We start from the raw sequence: 13,275 nt of genomic DNA on the forward strand, positions 1-13,275 counted from the left end.
GTGAGGGGGACTTGTGCTGCGGTGAGTAGAGCCACTTCTTTGGCTCTGCTCACTATGTTGCATGATGTCCCACTCTCCCTTTTTAATTACATTATATAGCTCACAACACGTCATAGTACACATAGGGCTTTGGGGGGCAGGTGAATCAGAATCAGAATCAGAATCAGAATCTTTATTGTCATTGTACACAGAAGTTGCACAACGAAATTTAAAATGCATTCCTTTCTAGGTGCCTCAGACAATAAATAATAAAATAATAAAAATATGAGTGATAAAAATGATTACTAAAATACAGTGCACAATAGTAAATTAACAGACGAATCTAGCCCCAATACACACCAACGCACGCACACAGTCAGCACTACCACCCCACATCACTGTCCAAACCACACAGAGTTCAGTTCAATGATAGCCCTGGCATAAAAGCTGTTCCTCAGTCTGTTTGTTCTGGCCTTCAATGTCCTGAAACGTCTGCCTGATGGCAGTAGCTGAAACAAGGAGTGTCCAGGGTGTGAGGGGTCCTGGAGGATGTTCTGTGCCCTCCTCTGGCAGCGGGCATTGAACAGTTCCTGGAGGGAGGGCAGGGGACAGCCTATGATCTTTTGAGCCGTGTTGATGATTCGCTGGAGTGTTTTCCTGTCTGCTGCTGTGCAGCTGTTGAACCACACGCACAGACAGTAGGTCAGGATGCTCTCTACAGAGCAACGGTAGAAGGACACCAGCAGATTCTGGGTCAGATGGTTGCTCCTAAGAACCCTCAGGAAATGCAGTCTCTGTTGGGCCTTCCTGACAATGCTGGTCGTATTGATACTCCAGGTCAAATCATCCTGCAGATGTACTCCCAGGAACCTAAAATCTGAAACCAGCTCCACTTCATCCCCCTCGATGAACAGAGGTTGAATGACATGTGTTGTCCTCCTAAAGTCTACTACCATCTCCTTTGTCTTAGTGGTGTTCAGGATCAAGTTATTCTCACTGCACCACCTTGACAGCCGCTGCACCTCGTCCCAGTATGCTGACTCATCCCCGCCTGATATGAGCCCCACCACAGTGGTGTCATCCGCAAACTTAATGATGCAGTTACTGGCATGTATGGAGGTGCAGTCATGTGTGTAGAGGGTGAAGAGCAGGGGACTCAGCACATAGCCCTGTGGAGAGCCGGTGCTGAGGCTGATGGCTGAAGAGAGGTGGGGACCTACTCTTACCCTCTGGGAACGGTCTGTCAGGAAGTCCTTGATCCAAAGACAGGTGGAGCGTGGTATCCCCAGATCTGACAGTTTAGTCACCAGTCTGCCAGGAAGGATGGTGTTAAACGCCGAGCTGAAGTCCACAAAGAGCAGCCGAGCGTAGTTCCCCCCCCTGCTCCAGGTGAGAGAAGGCAGAGTGGAGGGCCGTGGCAATGGCGTCCTCTGTGGACCGGTTGGCTCTGTAGGCAAACTGGTGGGGGTCTAGTCTGGGGGAGAGACTGGAGATGACGTGAGCCCGGACAAGCTTTTCAAAGCACTTCATAACAATTGGTGTGAGTGCTACTGGCCTGTAGTCATTCAAACCTCTGATAGTGTTCTTCTTGGGGATGGGGACGATAATGGAGGACTTCAGGCAGGAAGGGACAGCAGCCTGGCTCAGGGACTGGTTAAAAATGCTGGTAAAAATACCAGCCAGCTGAGCCGCACAGACCTTCAGTATCCGTCCAGAGACACCATCGGGCCCCACAGCTTTCCTGGGGTGTCATACAGTGGTCAGTGTGTGGAACTGCTGAGGTGGCCCCACTTCTGTTCACTGCTGCCTGCTCCTCAATTTTAATTACATCTTAGACATTGAGGGCCTTGGGGGGTGGTGTGGATGGGCGCTGTTGTACAGTGCTCATCACATTTGTCCCTCCAATTTTAATAGCACTGTAGCTTTCACACACACACATAAATATTCTTCCCACTCCATACACTCACATACACCCAACATATCACTCCAAACACGTTGAGTGGGAGGAGGGGGAGGGCGGGTCCTCCACACCCCATTTCATGCACCCTGCCTGGGGTAGGGACTGGCTAGTGGTTTGGGGCCGGGTTGGCTGCTTCGCCGGGGTGCCACTGGCTCTGTGCTGGTACCCTCTCACCCACACTTGGTGTCCATGTAAGTTCTGTGTGTGTGCGCATGAATGTGTGACAGTCATTTGTGTGAGTATGAATATATGATTTGTGTGTGTGTGTGTGTGTGTGTGTGGTGCATGTGTGTGCATGTGTATGTGTGTGGTAAATGTGTGTGCGTGTGTATGTGTGTGGTACATGTGTGTGCGTGTGTGTGCATGTGTGTGAATGTGTGGACAGCTGAGTGGTTTGCTGAGCCTTGGCACCTGTGGGACATGGCTGCGGAGGGTGGGAGTCACCCCTCCCTATTACTCCCTATCGCTTCCTGCTGCTTCCTGCTGGTTGCCACTGCTGCCCCTGGAGTGTCGGGTGCCCGTGGGTCCCGGGGTTCGCGGCCGGATGTCTTGGCGTGGTTCTTGACCCGCTCCCTTGGCGGTTGTGGCCTGGGGGTGGCTCGGGCCTCTTTGGCGTGGGGGGGGCTCTGCTGGGTGTCGGGCGGTTCTCGGGCGCCTGGGGCCTTGAGGCCGCATTCGCGGCTCGTGCGGGGGATGCCGGCCTGCGGCGGGGGTTGGCTGCTCATTGCCTCTGGCTGTCTGGACTCTTGCCGTTTGGCCGTGGGGGGGTCCGTCTGGGGTCTCCCTCCTTCCTCCTCTGGGGTGTGTGCGCAGTTGCCATCGGGATGTGTGGCCTCTCGTCTTCTGATGTCCTGGTGGGCCGTGGATAGGCCGCGTCCCCTGGGTCCTTTCCCGTTTGCCTCTGGATCACGAGGGGCATGATTGCAGTTTCTTGCCTCCATTGGCAGAGGTGGCAAAAGTACTGACATTCTGTACTTAAGTAGAAGTACAAGTACTTATGTTAAAAAATACTTTAGTAAAAGTCGAAGTACTGGTTCAACTTCTCTACTTAAGTAAAAGTAAAAAAGTACAGGCTCTGAAATGTACTCAAAGTAAGAAAGTAAAAGTAGTTCTTTGGAGGATGTTTCTACCTGCTATTTTTGTGTAAAACAAACCGAACCTCATTATATATTATTGTAATAACATAAAATAATATTACATGAGAATACAAATGTTATTCCAATCTAAATTTTAATCCTAATGAATGCATTTAGCTTAAAACTGTTATGTAGGACACAAACTGCGAAAGGGAATTTAAGCACAGCTCTATTCTCTGTGTCCTCCATAGTAGAGGGTGACTGTGCCTCCACCTAAACACCAACATGAGGATACTCAGGGGTTACAGTGGGATTCAGAAGGTGGAGGAACCCTAAGATCAGCTGTAGCGGCTCTGCATGGGGAGAAGAATCACAGCTTTCTATTGTGAGCTGCAGTAAATGATGTTGGTGTGCAGGCTGTGATCAGCTGACCTGCTGCTGCTGCTCTGAGGTTTACTGCTCTGTGTGGATGAACTGAACTCAAAGATGTAACCCAGTATTTCACAGCTATCTGCAGATCTCCATCCCCTACACTGACAGCATACAGGCTGTAGAAATGTTGGATTCAGTGATCTCAGCATCAGCAGCTTTGATTCAAACTCATCTCTGCTGCACTGATGTAACCTGTAACTCTGACCATCAACACAAACACTGTGCTCCACTCCAACACAGAGCTTTACTGTAAATACAGTACAACAAGCTAACCTATTTATTACACACTAAAGTGCAGTATTTTCATACAATCTTTGAATTACACAAAGTCTGCATACTTCAGTTTGTTTTGCAGTCCTTACCTTTAATTCTAACCTCTCTTCTTCCTCTCCTGTCCTCTTTCTCCATCTCTGAGTGAACTTCTCTCTCTTTGCTCTCCCTGAAATACAGCAGCTCTTCTTTTAGCTAGCTGTGTAACAAACTGCACACACTTTGTGTGTTTGCTCATATTTGTTGAGCATTCAGAAACGTTGCATTTACCTGCCACACGTTACTCCCTTCATGCTCGCTCCTCTTCAGTAGCGCTAGCTAAGCTGTTTATGTGCCGCAGCGCAACTTACGGACTCGGTCCGGCCCGATTATAGCGCTATAAATGATACATTAATTATATGGGTTTGCGTATTTAATCCCTTTGTACGAGATCAGCCCCGGTGATGGAGGATACGCCAGTACGATTGTCTCTTATGTGTTATTATTCCTCCGTTTAGGCTCAGATCGCTTGATGTTTGACGGCGCACTGACCGGAAATGCAAACTTCTCTCTGACGTGTTAAAAAGTAACGAGTCTGTTTGAAAATGTAAGAAGTAGAAAGTACAGATACTTGTGTAAAAATGTAGGGAGTAAAAGTAAAAAGTAGTCAGAAAAATAGATACTCAAGTAAAGTACAGATACCTGAAAAATCTACTTAAGTACAGTAACGAAGTATTTGTACTTCGTTACTTCCCACCTCTGTCCATTGGTGAGTACGTTCCATGACAGAGGCACATACACACATTACTTGCAAGCAACAGCAGGATTGTGTGTGTGTATGTGTGTATGCATGTGCATGTGTAGATATGTGGATATCATTCTTTTATTATTCTTTTCACACCTTTGTTTTGTTTTTGTTTTTCTTTCTCACTCCTTTTCATACCCTTTCCTTTCTGCCTGTCACGCCTGGTATAAATAAATAAAATAAAATTAAAATACAAACTAAATACATGCTAACAAGAGTAGCCTATTATAAAACTTATTATAAAAAGAGCTATTCTTGGAAAAGCAAATATGTTTGGTACACCAGCGTATTCGGATCATATTCTGAGTGCGAAAACTGCCAGACATGACAGGCTAAAAAAAAAAAAAAAAAAAAAAAAAAATAAGAAAATGAATTGCATGGATGTACTTCTTATAAATAGTGCATTTTACACTGAAGTACAAAAAACAAGCATTGCAACACAAAAGTAATGCATTTTTTCTTTATTAAAGGAATTACTAATAATCTAGTCTCAGTAGTGAAATATTGTGATCAGAGGTATTGCCTAATGTATGATCTTTCGGGTTATGGGCTTCCCTATTGTTGGCCCAAACTCAGAAAGTCTATCTATGTCTCATATGTATATATTTTTTTTTTAAGTGCAACCTTTCTTTTTTTTTTTTACCTATTAATTAATGTTAATGTCAATAAATTAAAGTCAGCTGTATCATTGTTTATAATCTTATTGCTAGACCTATTTTTAGATTGCATTTTCTATCCAATTTTTTTGAGTATGAGTCTCATAAATGTAAAAAAATCAGAAGATCTAATCACCAAACACAGCAGCCCAGCGTCACCACAGGATGGCACCATCTTCACTGTCTTGCATATAACATAATAGCTGAATTTACATCACTCCAGTGCAAACATGCAGTATTTTTCTGCTCACACTGGTTGTTTTTATATTAACAATCACAATGAAGCATGATTTTTTTTATTATCCAGATTTTTAAATTTATTTATTTTAATCACTGTGTAAGTGATATAAGCTTTCCATCTAATCCAGGACAGAGCCATACACTTCCACCTCACACAGAGTCAGGATTTCCTGTTTTCCTGGGATAACTATGCTGACATAGCGGCCATCCATCCCATTATTCCCGTTGCATTGGAATTCTTGAATGGCACCTACTGGGAAGCTTGAGATCACAGCACACCTGGCAGAAGAAGTGGAAATCGTTTGGTTAACCTGAGAAGTTTGATAAATAGTTCACTTTCACCATGTGTCTGATTTCACAGGCTGTGAACAACATTGGGTTGTTTTAGGACTCTGTGAGGTACCTGGGATTGGTGTTTCCATTGTTATCAAGAGAATCTCCGATGTGGATCTCAGCTCCGTTGAGTCCTTCTGTTAACGAAGCTCTGCTGACTATTATAACAGAAAAAACTCTGTGGGTTTTGCGCAGGTCAAGTCGCCACCAGGGGCTGAAAATATTGCTTGTCTGAATGCAGGATGCCCCTTCCCAATTGTTGTTGCGATTTCCATCTATGGCATTGTAGGCTATGCCAAACTCATACAGCGAGGACTGTGTGGCTTTTCCTTGAAGTGCAAGATTCTCTCCTGCAAAAGAACAAATTTATAGAAATAATTACACCTGGATGTCTTAATAATCACAATTAGGCTTCAAGAAATCCATTACAGTCAATTAAAATTTTCAGTTCCATTTTATTTTGAGAGAACCAATTTAGAACAACAGTCACCGTAAGGTGCTTTCTATTGTAAGGTAAAAACTCTACAATATTGGACAGAAAGCTTCAGCAATCAGATGAATCTCTTTAACTAAACATCTGAAAATGACCACAGAACTGCCCCCCCCCCCCCCCCCCCCCCCCCCCCCCCCAAAAAAAAAAAAAAAATGGAAATAAATAGAAATTAGTCTGTAGCTAGGCAAGAAAGATGGGTCAAGCAAAGGCTTTCTTTTAAAAATAATGGTTTAATTGCTTCCACATAAAAGTCTGTAGCCTCTTAATAAAGATGAACTGATGCTACACTGAGGCTACTTATACACACAAAAGGAAGCACAGGAAGTAAATACAGCTGGGGTAAACTAGCACAGGTGTAGACAATCAATACAATGACATATGGGAGAAAGTAAAACAAAACACAAGAGACAAATGCACCAAAATAAAATAGGCAATTAAAAGCAGTAACTAAATATGGAGACTGAATAACTTAAATAGGGGAATTGACACAGAGGGAAAAGGTAGGCAACAATGGGCAAGTACAAAAAACACAAACGTATCTAGAACTACTGTTCAAGACTGAAAACACAAAGGGAAATCACAAAGAAGAAAACCTAAATAATAAGCTAACTAAAAATTAAACAGTAGATATTTAACAATAAACACAAAACACTAGGTCAAAGACTCATATGTCAATGACATATGAAGTGATTTCTACTTCTAGCTCAACAGCACTCATGCTGGTGCTAAAAAGAAACCTGGGGTGGTTCTGTTTTTCGTCTATCAATGAGGAACAGTAAGAATTTTTAATCCACATTTTGTTATTTGCACTTATCATACCTGTTTCATATCACCTTGAAATTTTGGCCCAACACCGCACCTTGGTGATAAGGCCACATACTGTCCACATTTATTTATGTAGTAGCTCAAATTCTCACCAGTTGGAGCGTGATATCCGTAGACTTCCACTTCGCAGAGTGTGAGGATCTTTTGTGAACCAAGCAGAGTCAAAGTTACATAGCGCCCCTCCACACGACTGGTGAAAGTCACAGTGTAGGATTGGCCTGCACCAACTTGAGAAAGATGAGCAACCCTAAGAGAAAATGTGTATGAGAGAAATATAGTTTACCATGGCACCAAGTTTTTTTTTTAAAGTAGCAGAATTTGTGAATTTAACAATCTGTAACAAACACTACTTCCTGGCAGTTACAGAACCACAAAAATGGCACAGGAAGGAAATTAGGGTTAGTGAACAGATGGAAAAAAAGTGCAGGTGACTGCTGCACTATCGTTTTTCAGACTGTCAATATTTATTTGAACTATAACCACTCCATAGCCATATTATAACACTTTATGAGTCATTGGCACCTCTTTCACTTTATTCTTCTTGCTAAAATTGTCTCTTTTGCTCATGTAAAGTTGTGATGACAGTCAAATGATCAAGATGGCACCGGTGAGGTCAGCAGCCATCGTACCTGCTCCTACGCTTTGTTTGTATATATTAGGTTTAGCTTTAATTCTCGACTTTATAATTCCTCCTGCTCTGTGTCATATCACGTATGACAGACAGACTCTTTTTAATATCAGAATACAGCACTCTGGCTGTATTCTGACACCTTTTTCTCCCGACCCGGCTTGGCCCCAGGAGATCCTGCGTTTCCAGTGGGCCAGCTCAAACAAAGGAGGGCGCGGAGCACCCAGGTCACGGACAAGGCCCCGAGGGAAAAGAGCCGGCGTAAGAGAGAGGCTGAGGCGTAGAGCGCACCAAACGCCACTGCCGAGCATCCTGTTGGCTAATGTCCAGTCACTGGATAACAAGCTGGACGAACTCAGGGCCAGGATACAGTTTCAGAGGGACATAAGGGACTGCAACATCATCTGTCTCACGGAGACATGGCTGACCCCCCTCATACCGGACCGCGCCGTACAGCCGTCGGAGTTCTTCAGTGTTCATCGCACGGACAGAACGAGTGAGTCTGGAAAATCAAGAGGAGGAGGTGTGTGCCTAATGATTAATAACAACTGGTGTGACAGTAGGAATGTTGTCCCTCTGAAACAATCATGTTCACCTAACCTGGAGCTCCTAACCCTGAAATGCCGTCCCCACTACCTGCCCCGCGAGTTCACTTCGGTCATCTTCAGCGCCATCTATATTCCACCTCAGGCGGATACAAACACTGCACTATCCGAGCTACATGAGGCTATTTCCACCTATCAGGCTAACCAGCGTGATGCGGCTCTCATCGTAGCCGGGGACTTTATTATTTTATTATTTATTGTCTGAGGCACCTAGAAAGGAATGCATTTTAAATTTCGTTGTGCAACTTCTGTGTACAATGACAATAAAGATTCTGATTCTGATTCTGATTCTGACTTTAACAGTGCAAACTTGAAAAAGGTAATACCGGAGTTTATTCAACACATCGACTGCCCCACCAGAGGAGAGAGGACCCTAGACCACTGCTACTCTCCATTCAAAGAGGGCTACAAAGCAAAGCCTCTTCCACCTTTTGGGAAGTCAGACCACACCTCTGTCCTTCTCATGCCGAAATACAAACAACGGCTCAGGCAGGAACCCCCTGCTGTGAGAGAAGTGACACGGTGGTCTGATCAAACAGAGGCCGCTCTGCAGGGTGCGTTGGATTCAACCGACTGGGACATGTTTCGCAGCAGCGCGGGCGGAGACATCGAGGAGTTTATGGAAACTGTTGTGGGATTTATTGGGAAAGTTGTTGATGACACTTCACTTAGGAGGACCATCAGGACTTTTCCCAACCAGAAGCCGTGGGTGGATAAATCTGTCCGTGACGCCCTGAGGTCCCGCACCGTTGCCTACAACTCTGGCCTCGCCTCTGGGAACATGGAGGACTACAAGGTTGCATCATACAACGTCCGCAGAGCGGTGAAAGAGGCTAAACATCGCTACGGCCGCAGACTGGAACAGCAACTACAACAGTCTGACTCCAGGGGACTGTGGCAGGGACTACGCACCATCACGGACTACAAAGCACCACACACACCCCCGGTGAGTGCCGACGCTTCTCTGGCTGATGAACTCAACAACTTCTTTGCGCGCTTCGAGTCGAGAAGCCGAGAGCCCGCTGCGCTCCCGGCCGGAGGGGCGGAGACACTCACTGTGACGGAGCGCGACGTGAGGAGGGCGTTTAGACGTGTAAACACCAGGAAAGCGGCTGGACCAGACAGTATTAGTGGACGTGTCCTTAAGACCTGCGCTGACCAGCTGGCACCTGTGTTTACACTTATATTCAACCTCTCACTGAAACTGTGTGTGATTCCCACCTGCTTTAAAAAGTCCATCATAGTCCCTGTCCCAAAGAAACCACACCCCAGCAGCCCCAATGACTTCAGGCCCATAGCACTCACCTCAGTGGTGATGAAGTGTTTTGAGAGACTCATCAAGACATTCATCACCTCCTCACTGCCCACCACCCTCGACCCACTACAGTTTGCATACCGGCCAGACAGATCCACAGATGACGCCATATCCTTCCTCCTCCACAAGACCCTTTCACACATAGACACTGATAAGGGGAACTACGTGAGAGTGCTGTTTGTAGATTACAGCTCAGCATTCAACACCATAGTTCCCTCCAGGCTGGTCTCTAAGCTGCTGGACCTGGGCCTGGGCCCATCCCTGTGCAGGTGGGTTCACAGCTTCCTGACCAGCAGACCACAGGTGGTACGAGTGGGTCACCTCACCTCATCCTCCCTCACCCTCAACACTGGATCCCCCCAAGGCTGTGTGCTCAGCCCTCTGCTGTACTCACTGTACACCCATGACTGCGAGGCCACGTCAGAGTCCAACGTCATCATCAAGTTTGCTGACGACACTGCTGTTGTGGGACTAATCTCCCACAATGAGGAGACAGCCTACAGGAGAGAGGTCTCCCGCCTGGAGAACTGGTGCCAGGAGAACCACCTCCTGCTCAACGTCAGCAAAACGAAGGAACTGATTGTGGACTTCAGCAGGAAGCAGCAGAGGGACTAGCATCCACTTGTCATCAGTGGTGCTGAGGTGGAAAGAGTGGACACTTTCAAATACCTGGGAGTGACCATCTCACAGGACCTGTCCTGGACTCATCACATAAACATCACTGTGAAGAAGGCCAGACAGCATCTCTACCTCCTCAGGCGGCTGAGAGACTTCAAGCTCCCACTCAAGGTGCTCAGGAACTTTTACACCTGCACCATCGAGAGCATCATGCGTGGGAGCATCACCACCTGGATGGGAAACTGCACCAAGCAGGACTTCATGGCCCTAAAAAGGGTGGTTCGTTCAGCTGAACGGACCATCAGAACCACCCTCCCCAACCTGCAGGACATTTACACCAAGCAGTGCAGGCTGAGGGCCATGAAGATCCTAAAACAGCCCAGCCACCCCGGACACTCTCTCTTCTCCCTGCTCCCATCAGGCCGGCGTTACCGCTGCCTGAGGGCTAAGACTGAAAGGTTGAAGAAGAGTTTTTACCCACAAGCCATCCGTCTGCTCAACTCTGAGCCCTAACTGGACCATTATTGCACAATGTAAATATTATAATTTATAATCTATAATTCCACGTAAAAGTGTGTATAGTGTATAGTATATAGAGTATAGTGTATAGTGTGAATTACTTTTTTATTTTTATTCTTCTTATTTATATGTGTGTGTATATATGGTTGCAGGTACAAAATACATTTCACTGTGCATTGTACTGTGTATAACTGTGCATGTGACGAATAAACACTATCTTAATCTTAATCTTAAAATAAACCCCCTCCATAAACCATAACTTGTGCATTCTCTATTTTAATATATAATAGAATGATTTAATGTCAGATTCTAACATATGGAGTATATAAGCGAATATATAACCGAATATAAGCAGCTAAAACAGAAAAAACAGAATTAAACAAACCCTGCAAAAGTGAAACAATAAAAAGCCAAAACCAAAGATTCAAAATATTGCTGATAATTACTTATTTCTCTATATTTACTAACTTTGGGTTGTCTAAGCCGTTGTTGTTCAAAGAGTTGCCTATGTGGATCTGCAGCCCATTGAGTCTTTCAGCACAGCAGTCTCCTCTGTTGGTGACGATGACAGAAGTGACAATGTAGGACTCAAGCAGGTCCACTCTCCACCAGGGGTTGGTCTCTTCTTTTGTGTGTGAGCACGATGCACGTCGAGCATCAGAATCGCGGTTTCCATCAATTGCAGCGTAGGCAGCTGACGCTACTGCGTCGTAGCGTGTTGACTGAGTGGCTTTACCACGCAGGGCCACATTTTCTGTGAATGACAGAGTTAGGCTGCAAATAAACAATATGATGAAAGTACATGCATTCAAGCAGGCAACTGACAATGAGCAGCCATTCGAGCTGTTGCTGTGAGTGTGCCTCATTGATTTATTTCCTCCATGAATTAGTTTGATAACTCTGTTTAATTTTTATATTTTTATTTCCCCACCCTGATCTCTTCCAAAGAACATCAGCTAACACTTTTGACTTTAACACCTGCAGCATTGCATAGCATGCAGAAAAAAATGAATATGATGTCCACTAAATTGTGCATTTTCTCATTAAAAGAGATAAAGCTTTTGCAAAATGAAAATGACCATGAAATGAATATTATTTTACTTTAACTTTTTCAAACTTTGGAAAATTATAGCAATGGGCCTGTGTGTTATCGCTATGATTCAATGTCTGAAGAGCGACGTGTCTGTGAGAACATCAAACTAGAACATCTGCTGGGGCGGGATTTGTTGGGCTTGACACCACTTCTTGGGTTTTGTCTTTTTTTGGTTTGTTTTCCTTGCAAACTCTTGCTCACAAAACTGTGAGCAATATTTGGATAAGATATCAGAGCTGTGCAATTTTCAGCTAACAGTACTGCTGGTCAGCTTGCTTACTGAGCAAAGTCTATCCATCATTCACCATGATTATATCGATCCCATTTTTGGTGAATAAAAACAATAGTTTTAAAAGATTTTCTTCAACTGAACAGCTGACTCCTTAGAGTGTCTTTTTGGAAGATATATCAGCATCTACCTGTCACATTAGGAACTAATATTGCCTAAATTTCTCATCTAATAAGTTTAATAGTTAACCTTTTTTCTTCACTAGTCATTTGAGGGGCGGTACAGTGGCGTGGAGGTTAGCACTGTTGCCTCACAGCTAGATGGTCTGGGCTTGAATCCACCCCCCACTTCATCCCTGTGACCCTGAACAGGATAAGCTGAAGAGGATGGATGGATGGAAACGTCCACCTCTACATAGTGACTGAAAATAACCAAGCATATTATACTCTGTTTATTGCCCTCACTGTCTCTATTTCTTCTTAATGATAAACACATTGACTCTATTATTACATCATCTTTTACACATAACTAATTTTCTTGTTTTACAACAAAGATTACAGAAATATATACCCACATCATACTTACTGAAGGTGCGTGCTGAGCAGGTCCCCAGGAGAACCAGCAAAAGCAGAGTTGGAGAGTTTTTCATTGTTCACACTGACAAGAGAAACATTTACACAAGATTTATACTGCGGAAATGTTCATTCTGAACATACAATCATTTCTTCCATAAGTCAGAAATCCAATGTAAATCAAAACAAAGTTACTCACTGAAAAAGTACTCACACAAAAAGTACACCATTCAATGAAAACTACTAGTTTGTAATCTGCTGTTTAAGGGCAGTTATTTATATTCACATCCCACCATGACACGTGTTGTTTGTTGTTTGATAAACCACTGAGGACTTTGTCCTTTTTCCTGGAAATAGATAAGGCTTCATGGCATCATTGATAAAACAGATCAGATAAAGCCAGCTTTTGAAAATTTGTAATAAATTATAGAACAATGACTCTTACAAGGACAGCTCTTAAACAATTAGGACAGACTTAATTCATGTGTCTCAACATTTAATTTTGTTAATAAACCACAACAGAAAACTTCAAAAAAATTGTTATAAAAGTGCTCTGTGCCAAATGGATTTTAATTAACTATACAAATCAGTTCCCCTGGTGCTGCAGACACCTGAAAATGTTTGGACACTTCTAGACAGCAAAGTAAG

The 13,275-nt window shown here is 44.3% G+C and overlaps 1 protein-coding gene across 2 annotated transcripts; it reads right to left on the reverse strand.

The window, feature by feature from the left end:
* Positions 1–5,091: 5,091 nt before the first annotated feature.
* On the reverse strand, positions 5,092–12,912 carry LOC115793754 (fucolectin-5-like). 2 transcript variants are annotated; one of them, XM_030748846.1, is made up of 6 exons: positions 12,842–12,912; positions 12,641–12,712; positions 11,202–11,487; positions 7,141–7,295; positions 5,801–6,080; positions 5,092–5,676 (listed from the first exon to the last, which is right to left on the reverse strand). In XM_030748846.1, exons 2-6 carry the CDS (start codon positions 12,702–12,704, stop codon positions 5,517–5,519), a joined length of 945 nt encoding a protein of 314 aa, XP_030604706.1. In that variant the 5' UTR covers positions 12,705–12,712; positions 12,842–12,912; the 3' UTR covers positions 5,092–5,516. The 2 variants fall into 2 exon arrangements, with proteins under 2 accessions (XP_030604706.1, XP_030604705.1); XM_030748845.1 differs by having other exon boundaries at positions 12,827–12,897.
* Positions 12,913–13,275: the final 363 nt, after the last annotated feature.

This window comes from Archocentrus centrarchus, chromosome 16, assembly GCF_007364275.1.
Source record: "Archocentrus centrarchus isolate MPI-CPG fArcCen1 chromosome 16, fArcCen1, whole genome shotgun sequence".
In the NCBI taxonomy this organism is placed as follows: Eukaryota; Metazoa; Chordata; class Actinopteri; order Cichliformes; family Cichlidae; genus Archocentrus; species Archocentrus centrarchus.